This window comes from Rana temporaria, chromosome 2 (assembly GCF_905171775.1).
Source record: "Rana temporaria chromosome 2, aRanTem1.1, whole genome shotgun sequence".
NCBI classification, from domain to species: Eukaryota; Metazoa; Chordata; class Amphibia; order Anura; family Ranidae; genus Rana; species Rana temporaria.
The window spans coordinates 257,694,166-257,708,395 of record NC_053490.1 but is presented as its reverse complement, the minus strand read 5'-3'; the positions used below and the strand labels follow the sequence as shown (position 1 = coordinate 257,708,395).

The 14,230-nt window shown below is 44.1% G+C and overlaps 1 protein-coding gene across 5 annotated transcripts in view; it reads left to right on the top strand.

Annotated features, from left to right (window-relative positions):
- TEX14 (testis expressed 14, intercellular bridge forming factor) overlaps positions 1–14,230 on the top strand; it is a 639,745-nt gene that overhangs the window by 621,826 nt on the left and 3,689 nt on the right. For all 5 annotated transcript variants that reach the window (XM_040336821.1, XM_040336817.1, XM_040336820.1 and 2 more), the window contains one exon: positions 9,815–9,880. In XM_040336821.1, coding sequence (XP_040192755.1) covers positions 9,815–9,880 — 66 coding nt within the window. The remainder of the gene's footprint in view (positions 1–9,814; positions 9,881–14,230) is intronic.

Below are 14,230 nucleotides of genomic sequence, written 5' to 3'. Positions count from 1 at the left end.
CCTGAGGCTTGGGAGAGGTTGGACCTTTCAACAGGACAATGATCCCAAGCATACCTCCAAGTCCACTAGAGCATGGTTGCAGATTAAAGGCTGGAACATTTTGGAGTGGCCATCGCAGTCACCAGACTTAAATCCGATTGAGAACCTCTGGTGGGACTTAAAGAAAGCAGTTGCAGTGCGCAAGCCTAAGAATGTGACTGAACTGGAGGCTTTTGCCCATGACGAATGGGCGAAGATACCCGTAGATCGCTGCAAGACACTTGTGTCAAGCTATGCTTCACGTTTAAAAGCTGTTATAACTGTAAAAGGATGTTGTACTAAGTACTAAGATTGAATGTCACTTGGGGGTTGAATAAAACTGATAATGATGTGAGCACAGAAAAGACATTTGTGGTTATTTTATTATAAATGTTATGTTATATTTGTCTGACCTACACGTGCCTCTTTGATTTAATTGTAAGCAGGATGACTGAATGATCAAAATCAATGTCAAACTGGCCAAAACAATCAATTTCAGTGGGGGGTTGAATAATTTTGAATACAACTGTAGGTAGAGCCATTGAATAGAAAGATGTTGGTTGTAAGAATATGTTGCAACAAAGTGGTAACAAACTGGCATAGTTTCCAATTATGTCTATCCTGTTCCCTCAGGAAACTAGAGACTATTTCTATGCCCTTAAGGTGTGGTATACTTGAATAAAGTGCTTCGATATCAATGGCAGCCAGGATTGCTCCCACTGGAACTGTGAGTCCCTCAATTATGTTCAATAGGTCAAGGGTATCCTTCAAATAGGATGGTAAACCCATCACATGCGGGCGAAGTAGACAGTCGACATTTGCTGGCTGTCTCCGTGTGACAACATATTCCCTAAACTATCGAGCGGCCCGGAGGGTTAGTTATACTCTTGTGAACCTGACTGCACTACAATTGGGGTTGTGTACTTAGCCACATGTTTGTGTGGCACATTTTACATTGGCAAAACAAAACACCCTTTTGCCAGGCGCATACAAGACCATCCATATTATTTAGATGCAGGACTATTGTACACCCCCATATGTAAACATATTGGTCTGCAGCACAGCTATGACCCCTCCTATATATCGTTTTTTGTACTTGAGGTGATTCCACAACAGGAAAGAGGAGGCAATTTTGATAAAAAAAAGTCCTCCAGCAAGAGGCAAGGTGGATATTCAATCAAAGAGCCACCTATGTAGCAGGGCTCAACACGGCCCTATCATTTAAACCTTTCCTGTAGTGTGATTCATCATAAACTGGAGGTTTATCATGCAATAGGTCTGTATCCTGTATGTGAATATCGAGCCATTTGTAATCACTCAAACCAATGTGACACTCTGTTGCCATCTAGAGGTCACTTATATGTTGAACGATGGATAAAGACTAAGCTATTGTATATTCAAATCAAATTTTTTTTTTTTTCTATATGTTTATTTGCCAAATCATGTACTTAAAGGGTCACTAAAGGAAAAAAAAAATGTTGCTGAAATTACTGTTTACAGGGTATAGAGACATAATAGTTAACTGATTTGCTTTTAAAAATAGATAAAAACCAATCATATAATGTGCCTGCAGTTTAGTTTCGTTTTTGCTGTTGTTTCCTGGTACTCTGATGTACAGTACCTGCCGCCGAGAATGTGTTTTTAGCACGACAGCATCGCGCTGATTCTCGGCGACAGGGTGCCGACATCTCGCACTCGCTTGAATGGTGACAGCACATTCCAGCAAGCGCGTCATAGAAGCGACGGGAGATCCGTCTTGGATTCCCGCCAATTCTACACGTGTGCGGCGTTTGTTATGAATCCTGAGGGGGAAGTCCCCGCCGGATTTTAAATAAAAATCCGGCATGGGTTCCCCCCTCAGGAGCATACCGGGCCCTTAGGTCTGTTATGGGTTGTAAGGAGAGCCCCCCCTAAGCCGAAAAAACGGCGTAGGGGGTCCCCCTACAATCCATACCAGACCCTTATCCAAAGCACGCTACCCGGCCGGCCAGGAAATGAGTGGGGACGAGCGAGCGTCCCCCCCCCTCCTGAGCCGTACCAGGCTGCATGCCCTCAACATGGGGGGGTTGGGTGCTCTGGGGCAGGGGGGCGCACTGCGGGGCCCCCCCACCCCAGAGCACCCTGTCCCCATGTTGATGAGGACAGGGCCCCTTCCCGACAACCCTGGCCGTTGGTTGTCGGGGTATGCGGGCGGGAGGCTTATCGGAATCTGGGAGCCCCCTTTAATAAGGGGGCCCCCAGATACCGGCCCCCCACCCTAAGTGAATGGATATGGGGTACATCGTACCCCTACCCATTCACCTGGAGGAAAAATGTTAAAGTCAATAAACACAACACAAGAGTTTTTAAAATAATTTATTAGTCTGCTCCGGAGGCCGCCCCCTGTCTTCTTTAGCTCTGTTTACCAGGGGGGGCTTCTTCTTTGACGTCTTCGGGTGGGGGCCGCTCTTCGCCGCCGTCCGGTTCTCTTCCACCGCCGGGGGGGTCGCTTTTATAAAAGCGCCCACTCCTCGGCGGGTTTCCTCCGACGTCTTCGGCGGGGGTGGTGTGCTTCTTCTTCCGCTATCCGGGAGGGTCTTCGGCTATCCGGGGGGTCTTCACTCTCCGGGGGTCTTCTGCTATGTTCGCCGCTCTCCGCTGTTGACTCGGCGCACCCCGGTTCTTCCTCCAGCTGTCCGGTGCCTTCTCCTTCAGCGCTGAACGTCTATCTTCTTCTTCTGTGCTGTGACGTATTCTTCTTCTTCCGGGCTGTGACGTCATCTTCTCTTCTCCAGATGTTGACACGCCGGCTCTTCTCGCTGAAATGACGGGTGCGCGGCTTGCATCGGACCTATATAGGCTTCACAGTCCCATCATGCTCTGTACCTACCCATGTGATACCTACCCTGAAGGAGAAGGCACCGGACAGCTGGAGGAAGAACCGGGGTGCGCCGAGTCAACAGCGGAGAGCGGCGAACATAGCAGAAGACCCCCGGAGAGTGAAGAAGACCCCCCGGATAGCCGAAGAAGACCCTCCCGGATAGCGGAAGAAGAAGCACACCACCCCCCGCCGAAGACGTCGGAGGAAACCTGCCGAGGAGTGGGCGCTTTTATAAAAGCGACCCCCCCCGGCGGTGGAAGAGAACCGGACGGCGGTGAAGAGCGGCCCCCACCCGAAGACGTCAAAGAAGAAGCCCCCCCTGGTAAACAGAGCTAAAGAAGACAGGGGGCGGCCTCCGGAGCAGACTAATAAATTATTTTAAAAACTCTTGTGTTGTGTTTATTGACTTTAACATTTTTCCTCCAGGTGAATGGGTAGGGGTACGATGTACCCCATATCCATTCACTTAGGGTGGGGGGCCGGTATCTGGGGGCCCCCTTATTAAAGGGGGCTCCCAGATTCCGATAAGCCTCCCGCCCGCATACCCCGACAACCAACGGCCAGGGTTGTCGGGAAGGGGCCCTGTCCTCATCAACATGGGGACAGGGTGCTCTGGGGTGGGGGGGCCCCGCAGTGCGCCCCCCTGCCCCAGAGCACCCAACCCCCCCATGTTGAGGGCATGCAGCCTGGTACGGCTCAGGAGGGGGGGGACGCTCACTCGTCCCCACTCCTTTCCTGGCCGGCCGGGTAGCGTGCTTTGGATACGGGTCTGGTATGGATTGTAGGGGGACCCCCTACGCCATTTTTTCGGCATAGGGGGGGCTCTCCTTACAACCCATAACAGACCTAGGGGCCCGGTATGCTCCTGAGGGGGGAACCCATGCCGGATTTTTATTTAAAATCCGGCGGGGACTTCCCCCTCAGGATTCATAACAAACGCCGCACACGTGTAGAATCGGCGGGAATTCAAGTCGGATCTCCCGCCGCTTCTATGACGGCTTTGTCTCTATCGCGGCAAGCCAGCTCGGCGCTGGCTCCCGCGATGGGGCTCGTAGGTGCTCAATCTCGCAGAGAAAGGGAGCGAGATTGACACAATATCGCGTGCACCTACTGTACAGAGCCAGAGAGCCAATAGAGGGCAGTGATGGATTGTAAAACGAAACTGGATTGGTGCTGACACACAGTAATCACACCACCTTGATTAGTCACCACAGTGAGAAATCTCCCAGTACTGTGGTGATCAGGAAACGGACAACCAGGAAGTGTCCAGAACAGAGAGGAATTACAGTAACATCAAAGCAAAAACAAACAATGAGGACATGAAACCAGGACTGCAGTAAGGTAAAGGAAACTATTTAGCTTAAAAAAAAAATTCCTTTAGTGACCCTTTAATACTGATATTTAAACAAAGTTTTTAATATATGCTGAACAAAGTATTTTTTTTAATGTATCATACTATCTGTGTTGACTTAGTAAGGGGGCGATATGGCGCCGTGTGTATGTTTTCCCTTACAAGCTGGTGAAACTCTGAGGAGATACCGCTAGATGGAGCTGTTCGGCTGTCCCTTCAGATGGGTGGGGGGAACTCCTTCCTCTAACCCAACCTGCATATACCATGCGGGATGGGACGCAAGCGCGATGTGGCTGCTTCTCTTGGTCCCTCTGGGCATGCGTCGACCAGGGACACCCGGGCCGGTAGTGATGTCAGGGGTCAGCAATGACCCTTCACTTCCGGGTGGACTTTGCAATAATAAGACGCCGACTATCAGGCGAAATATACGTCTTGTGGGCTATAACTAAACAGGCACTAGGAAAAGGAGCACATCTGGGAACATTCAGCAGCGCTCGGCTTACATCAGGTAAATGGTGGCTAATGACTATGACAGAATATCTCAATAATGCTATAGTGGATAGCGTCTATATTTACACTAAACTAAGTACATGCTGTTTGCATCACATAGAGTTCACCCCTTACAAGGGGCGCTATATCAAGTAGCAAAATCACTATCATTATTATTAGTATAGTATATATTATCTGGCCATTTTCTAATATAGTCTTAATATAATAATTTTTTATATATATATTTTTTTTTTATTACTACTTTTTCAGCGCCAGTCTAGCTGTGTGCTTATTGGCTCCATGTTTCCATCTGCCTGACAGCCCTAGATTTATACATATGGAAATAACCATGTGGGATCATATCCATTAAAACAGCAGGTACCTTGATATCGAATGATATATATTTGAGTCTTTTTATGTTAGATTAACTTTATATTATTACTATATTAAAGATCATATTGAATCTTTGTAGATTCTGACCCCAACACGTTCCATACCTTTTAGCAAGGTCCGACAGCTCCACAGCAATCGGATGACCTCAGAGAACTGATCAGTACTGTTTTGGTGCTCACGCGGCGTTATATGCAGTCTCCTCATAGTCCCTCAGACTAGGTGAGCATAATGTATAAAATTGACTACTAAGAATGTAATGACTCAAAATGATGTTAAATACAACCCTTTAATGTAGATCTATACTAACAACATATACAGTGCCTTGCAAAAGTATTCAGCCCCCTTGAACTTTGCAACCTTTTGCCACATTTCAGGCTTCAAACATAAAGATATAAAACTAATTTTTTTTGAAGAATCAACAACAAGAGGGACACAATCATGAAGTGGAACGAAATTTATTGGATATTTCAAACTTTTTTAACAACTGAAAAATTGGGCGTGCAAAATTATTCAGCCCCCTTAATTTAATACTTTGTAGCGCCACCTTTTGCTGCAATTACAGCTGTAAGTCGCTTGGGGTATGTCTCTATCAGTTTTGCACATCGAGAGAAATTTTTGCCCATTCCTCCTTGCAAAACAGCTCGAGCTTAGTGAGGTTGGATGGAGAGCGTTTTGTGAACAGCAGTTTTCAGTTCTTTCCACAGATTCTCGATTGGATTCAGGTCTGGACTTTGACTTGGCCATTCTAACACCTGGATATGTTTATTTGTGAACCATTCCATTGTAGATTTTGCTTTATGTTTTGGATCATTGTCTTGTTGGAAGACAAATCTCAGTCCCAGTCTCAGGTCTTTTGCAGACTCCATCAGGTTTTCTTCCAGAATGGTCCTGTATTTGGCTCCATTCATCTTCCCATCAATTTTAACCATCTTCCCTGTCCCTGCTGAAGAAAAGCAGGCCCAAACCATGATGCTGCCACCACCATGTTTTACAGTGGGGATGGTGTGTTCAGGGTAATGAGCTGTGTTGCTTTTACGCCAAACATAACATTTTGCATTGTTGCCAAAAAGTTCGATTTTGGTTTCATCTGACCAGAGCACCTTCTTTCACATGTTTGGTGTGTCTCCCAGGTGGCTTGTGGCAAACTTTAAACTACACTTTTTATGGATATCTTTAAGACATGGCTTTCTTCTTGCCACTCTTCCATATAGGCCAGATTTGTGCAGTATACGACTGATTATTGTCCTATGGACAGAGTCTCCCACCTCAGCTGTAGATCTCTGCAGTTCATCCAGAGTGATCATGGGCCTTTTGGCTGCATCTCTGATCAGTCTTCTCCTTGTATGAGCTGAAAGTTTAGAGGGACGGGCAGGTCTTCGTAGATTTGCAGTGGTCTGATACTCCTTCCATTTCATATTATCGCTTGCACAGTGCTCCTTGGGATGTTTAAAGCTTGGGAAATCTTTTTGTATCCAAATCCGGCTTTAAACTTCTCCACAACAGTATCTCAAACCTGCCTAGTGTGTTCCTTGTTCTTCATGATGCTCTCTGCTTCACTGTATTCAGAAAGCACTTGCTCCCAAAGTTATGTCGGCGTATCGTAAATGGGCCGGCGTAAGCCCACGTAATTCAAAGTAGCAAGGCAGTGGGCAGTAAAAAATTCTTCTGTTATATCTTGATAACTTAATATATATTTGGTGTTTATATTGAGATAACGCAAAATTATATATATATATGTCCTATATATGTTTTTGATATAGCTTATGGCCCGGATTCAGAAAGGACTTACGACGGTGTATCTCCAGATACGCCGTCGTAAGTCCAAATGAGCGCCATCGTATCTATGCCCTGATTCATATAGGCAGTTAAGCCTGAATTTGGCCAAGATACGACCGACGTAAGTCTCTTACGCCATCGTATCTTGGGTGCATATTTACGCTGGCCGCTAGGGGCGCTTCCGTAGATTTACGCGTTGAATATGCAAATGACCTAGATACGCCGATTCAGAAACGTACTTGCGCCCGTCGGATTTAGCTACGCCATTTACGTAAGGCGTCGGTCCGGCGTAACTTTACCCCTCATAAAGCAGGGGTAAGTCATGTTAAAGCGGGAGTTCACCCATTTAAAAAAAAAAAAAAAATCTCCCCTTAGCTTCCTGCTCGTTCGGTCTAGGGGAATCGGCTATTTATATTAAAATATGTGCAGTACTTACCCGTTTTCGAGCTGCATCTTCTTCCGTCGCTTCCGGGTATGGGTCTTCGGGAGCCGGCGTTCCTTCTTGAGTGACAGCCTTCCGAGAGGCTTCCGACGGTCGCATCCATCGCGTCACTCGTAGCCGAAAGAAGCCGAACGTCGGCGCGGCTCTATACTGCGCCTGCGCACCGACGTTCGGCTTCTTTCGGAAAATCGTGACGCGATGGATGCGACCGTCGGAAGCCTCTCGGAAACCTGTCAATCAAGAAGGAACGCCCATTCCCGAAGCCCATACCCGGAAGCGACGGAGAGGATGCGTCTCGTAAACGGGTAAGTACTGCACATATTTTAAAATAAATAGCCGATTCCCCTAGTAATAACGAGCAGAAATCTAAGGGGGAAAAGTGCCCTCTAAGGGTGAACCCCCGCTTTAAGGTATGGACATTCGGAAGATCCCTTTGTTGACTCACAGAAGGTGGTTTTTCTGGTAGCTATTACCTCAGTCAGACGGGTGTCTGAACTGGCGGCCTTGTCCTGCAAGGCTCCCTACTTGGTCATCCATGAGGATAAGGTGGTGCTGCGGCCGCAGCCATCTTTTCTCCCAAAGGTCGTTTCGGCTTTTCACATTAATGAGGACATTGTGTTACCATCCTTGTGTCCCCGAAGGAGGCCATTTTACATTCCCTGGATGTGGTTCGGGCCATACGTGTGTACTTATCTGCTACGGCTCCGTTCCGGATGTCGGACTCACTGTTCGTGTCGGTGAATGGTCCTAAAAAAGGTCTGGCGGTCTCGTCGGCCACCATTTCTAGGTGGATCAGACAGGTTGTGCTTCAGGCCTATGCCCTGAAGGGGCGGGTGCCTCCCTTTCAAGTTACGGCGCATTCGACCAGGGCGATCGGCGCCTCTTGGGCTTTCCGTCATCAAGCCTCTGTGTTACAGGTGTGTAAGGCAGCGACCTGGTCGTCAATCCACACCTTCTCAAAATTTTACAAGGTGGATGTGAGTGCATCTTCGGATGCCTCCTTCGGCCGCAAGGTGTTACAGGCGGCAGTTTAAGATTGGAGTTCCTCCTTTTGAGAAACTACAGTTTTTGTTTGGGGTGTAGCTTGGTTTGCTGTGTTGTTTTCCCACCCCTAGAATTTTTTTGACACTGCTTGGGGACGTCCCTAAGGTCAAAGGCTGCTGTGTCCGTCCATGAATGGAAGAGAAAATAGGATTTTTGTACTCACCGTAAAATCCATTTCTCTGAGTTCATGGGCGGACACAGCACCCACCCCTCCTTTTTGTTTGTACTGCTTGTTACGAACTGGAGCTGCTGAGGCAGAGTGTGGATTATACCCGGGGGACCACGCCCCCTGGGAGAAGCTGTGCTGAGGAAAGGGTTTTAACACTTAAAGTGCTGTTTTCTGCCTAATCTCTCCTAGAAGGAAGGTGCATAATACCCTAAGGTCAAAGGCTGCTGTGTCCGTCCATGAACTCAGAGAAATTGATTTTACAAAAATCCAATTTTTTTTAATTCTTCAATTTCTTCTTCATTACTTGACTACTTAATCTATACATGATAGATTATGTACAGATTTTCTATATTCAGTCAAATAATCTTTTCAGTCAGAAGATAAGAAGTATAATGTCTAGGGAAAATATTGTTATTGAGAGACAATTGGTACAGTTATACGTTTTTTTTAAACTCGCATAAAGAAAGTAGATTTAAAAATGGCTATATCAGTTAGTTGACACTAGCCCATAGCCAGTTTGCACGGAAACTTAATGAAAGTGAGAATGCGCTGTTTGCAGCAGATAAAATTTAGATAATATTAACCTCTTCACGCCGACCGTACACACTGGACTTTTTTCCGTAGGGCCACATATTTGCATATCTCCCTTTGTGCTGGGAGTGCACTGCACGGCGCTCTCCCAGTATAGAGACCAAGGTCTCACCAAGAGCCCTGGGCCCCATTCTAATGATTGGCACCCGAAACGTCAGATTCCGGGTCACCTGATCGCTGTGATAGCCACTGATTGGGTATCACAGTGATCAGTCACTTTGAAGCCTTCCCCCGTGTCTTCTGTTTCTGTGAATGGACCAGACAGATACTTTGGGGTTATTTATGAAAGGCAAATCCACTTTGCACTGCAAGTGCACTTGAAAGGGCACTGAAAGTGCCCTTTCAATTGCAGTCGCTGTAGATCTGAGGGGGACAAGTAAAATAAAAAACATAATTTTAGCTTGCACATGCTTGGATGATAAAATCAGCAGAGCTTCCCCTAATTTCAGAGCTTCCCCTCAGATTTACAGTAACTGCACTTTCAAGTGCACATGTAGTGCAAAGTGGATTTGCCTTTCATAAATAACCCCCATTGTATCTTTCAGAGATTTTGGACTTTTCTTTTGCTCATCTTGCTTTTTCATGCTTTTCTTTTTTTATGTGAAAACAATAACTTTGTTTAGATATTTTGCATTATTAAAAATGTATATTGCTCATTTGAAACACTCTGTTTGTATACAGATTGTGAATGCCAAAATATGGATATCTCTTCTCTTTCAAGTGAGAACGAAAAGACCAACAATTGTGGTAAGTCAGCAAAGAGTTATTTAGCAAATAAATCAAAAACGGTCATTTAACAACAGGTTTGACCCCCAAAAACTGAATGGCTAAAGGGCATTAACCTGAGCGTTCACAACTATGTCACATTATATTCACTGTAGAGGTTATGTGTCTCATTACACCGACTCCCTCCCTAGCAAAAACACAATCCACCAAGCACAAAAGGGGTTATTTACTAAAAGCAAATCCACTTTGCACTACAAGTTATTCATTTTTTTGGTTGAACTAGATGGACTTATGTCTTTTTTTCAACCTGTCTATGTAACTATGGAAGTGCAGTCGCTGTCAATCTGAGGGGAAGATCTGAAATGAGGGGAAGTGCTGCTGATTTTATCATCCAATCATGTGCAAACTAAAATGCTGTTTATTATTTCCCTTGTATGTCCCCCTCAGATCTACAGTGACTGCACTTCCAAGTGCACTTTAAGTGCAAAGTGGATATGCCTTTAGTAAATAACCCCCGAAGTCCTTTTATTTGGCTTCACAGATGAATAAATCGTGCTTAGAATCCCCAGCCTTGTCAATGAGGAATTCTTAAAAAGGCAAAATAACTGGGATTCTGCCGACCTTTAATCCACAGAAAATCTGTGGTTAGTTCTACCTGCTGAGATCCTTCAAAAACTGTATACAAGTGTACGTCGAAGAATTGGGCATCTGGCCACACCAAAAATGTATTTCCATTTTGTTAATTAACCGCTTGCCGACGGCGCCACGCACTTTTACGTTGGCAGAATGGCATGGCCGCGCAAAGCAACGTGTATATATATACACGTTGCTTTAAATTTCACACCATGCAGGCACGTGTGCCCCTGCCGTGAGCTCCGTGACCATGCCCGCAGACTCGGTGTCCCACATTCGTGTCATGGAGCTGCAGAATGGGGGGGGGGTGCCTGTGTAAACAAGGCATCTCCCTGTTCTGCATCTTCTGCTCCCTGTCATCGGGAGCAGCGATCAGTGTCGTGTCACATGTAGCCCAGCCCTCCACAGTTAGAATCACTCCCTAGGACACACTTAATCCTTTCCCTGCCTGTGTCATTTACACAGTAATCGGTGCATTTTTATAGCACTGATCACTGTTTAAATGACAATGGTCCCAAAATAGCGTCAAGTGTCCGCCATGATGTCACAGTCATAACAATCGTTGATCGCCGCCATTACTAGTAAAAAATTTTTTTTATAAAAATGCCATAAAACTATCCCCTATTTTGTAGACGCTATAACTTTTGCGCAAATCAATCAATAAACGCTTATTGAGATTTTTTTTCTTTTTACCAAAAATATGTAGAAGAATACCTATCGGCCTAAACTGAGGAAAAATAAAAAAAATTATATCTTTTTGGGGGATATTTATTATAGCAAAATTGTTCTATTTCTTTTTTATAGCGCAAAAAAAAAAAAAAACGCAGAGGTGATCAAATACCACCGACATTTGTGGGAAAAAAAGGACATCAATTTTGTTTCTGAGCCACGTCGCACGACCACACAATTGTCAGTTAAACAACGCAGTGACGAATCACAAAAAGTGGCCCGGTCATTTGGATGCCAAATCCTCTGGGGCTGAAGTGGTTAAAAAAAAGGATTTATTAAACACTTCTATTTCTGAAAGCATTTTTAACCCTTTCATAACTATTTTTGACATTTGTTGCTTGCAAATTAAAATCTGTAATTTTTGCTAGAAAATTACATAGAACCCCCAAACATTTATATATATATATATATATATATATATATATATATATATATATATATTTTTTAGCAGAGAAGCTAGAGAATAAAATGGCGATCGCTGCAATATTTTATGTCACACAGTATTTGTGCAGCGGTCTTTCAAATGCATTTGTTTTATAAAAAAAGACACATTTATGAATAAAAAATAATAAAAAAAAACTAAACAGTAAACTTAGCCCAATTTGTTGTATAATGTGAAAGATGATGTTACGCTGAGTAAATAGATACCCAACATGTCATGTTTTGAAATTTCACACACTTGTGGAATGGTGACAAACTACGGTACCTAAAAATCTCCATAGGCAGTGCTTAAAAAAAAAAAATACGGTTACCAGGTTAGAGTTACAGAGGACGTCTAGTGCATCTTACATGTGTGATTTGAACACCGTTTACATATGCGGATGCGACTTAAGTGTGCGTTATTCTTTGCTGCGCGAGCTGGCGGGGACAGGGGCGCTTAAAAAATGTTAAATTTTTTTTTCTAATTTCTTTTATTTTTTTATTTTATTTTTTTGCCACTTTAAAAAAAAAAAAAAATGTGATCACTTTTATTGCTGTCACAAGGAATGTAAATCTCTTGTGACAGTAATAGGTGGTGACAGGTACTCTTTATGGAGGGATCCATCTAAAAGACCCCAAATCCCTTCTTTGCATTTTAAAGTATTCAGATCGGCAAAAATGGCGATTCTGAATACTGTCACTTTTTTTAAAAACCGCGCCATTGGCAGCCGAGTAACCGGAACTAGAGTTGTGACGTTGCTTCCATGTTTACAGAAAGAAGACTGGAATTAAAGGATCACTAAAGGAAAAAAAATTGTTTGCTGAAATGACTGTTTACAGGGTATAGAGACATAAAAGTTCACTGATTCATTTTAAAAATGATTAAAAATAGATTAAATTCAATCATATGATGTGCCTGTAGTTTCACTTTCGTTTTTAAACTGGTTTCATGTTTATGTGAAGTAAAGAGACCCACAGAACAAAAACAAACAAATCCAGGGCAGTGTTTTGTTTTTAAAATGAATCTGATTGGTTCTGAGGAGTTTTAGACACACAGCTTGGACCACAGTGAAAAGCTGCCATGAGATTTTTCATAAGGAGCCAGACAAGCAGGAAGTGTGGAGATCACAGCAGAATTACAGCAACTTCAAAGCAAAAACGAACAATGAGGACCTGAAACCAGTACTGCAGTAAGGTAAAGGAAGCTATTTAGCTAAAAATAAAATTTCCTTTAGTGATCCTTTAAGCCATTTGTGGCTTTGTGCCAGTCTCTCTCTAGCCAGCGGAAGTGCCGGGTCATGGACCAGGTCTCCCGGTGTGACGGGAGGCCCGGTAAGAGCGGCGGGTTATATAGGCGGGCGGCTTTTAGCCGCATCGAATGTTGATCTCTGAAGAGCCAACTGCCCGCTCTAAAAAAAACGGTACCGGGATGATGCCTGCAGCTGCAAGCATTATCCCGGCATAACCCCCTAAAGCCCAGGCAGCATATCTGCGTACGCTTGGCGGGAAGGAGTTAATTTACAGCATTTTTTTACATTTGAAGTTTACTATCCGTTTCAACGATAGTTTCACCCTGATTTTTGTGTAATTTATCAGGAATACAAGTTGTGTGGTAATCTGTTAATCAGTTAGCACATTTTTTGTTAATATTCAGACACATCAGACCGCAAGAAAAAGAGTTTTAAACTGAATAAACTGGTAAAAAAATGTAACTTTGTTTTAACTGACAATTAAGCGGTCGTGCGACATTGTACCCAAATAAAATTGACGTCCTTTTTTTCACCCCAAATAGCTTTCTTTTGGTGGTATTTGATCATCTCCTGCGGTTTTTGTTTTTTGCGCTATAAACAAAAAAACAATATTTTTCACTTTTTGCTATAATAAATATCCCCATTTTTGTTTTTTAAAAAGCAAAGTTTATACTACATATTTTTGGTAATAAAAAAAAATCACAATAAGTGTATATTGATTGGTATAGTGTATATTGATTGGTTTGCGCAAAAGTTATAGCGTCTACAAAATAGAGGAAAGACTTATGGCATTTTTTTTTTTTTTAACTAGCAATGGCGGTGATCAGCGTTTTTTATCGGGATTACAACATTATGGCGGACAGATTGGACACTTTTGACACATATTTGCAACCATTGGCATTTATACAGCGATCAGTGCTATAAAAATGCACTGGATTACTGTGTAAATGCCGCTGGCAGGGAAGGGGTTAACGGGGCGATCAAGGGGTTAACTATGTGTCCTAGGGTGTAATTCTAACTGTGGGGATGGGAGAGCGATCGTTGTTCATACTCAGTAAGAAAAATTTAGATCTGTTTACATTGACAGATCTCTGTTCTGTCTCTGTGTGGAGCGATCACGGGTGCCCGGCGGTCATTGCGACTGCCGGGCACGCGCATCGGCTCTGACGTCGCCCCCCTAGTGATCAAATGGCGAACCATCGGTAGCCAACCTGCTACTGTAAAACTGTGGGGGTTGGTTGGGAAGGGATTGTTTGTGCTTTATCATGTTGCCTACATACACAGGCTCACCTAAGCGTACTTGGATGTAGGCCCTTGAAACAACTTTTTTTTTTAAAGA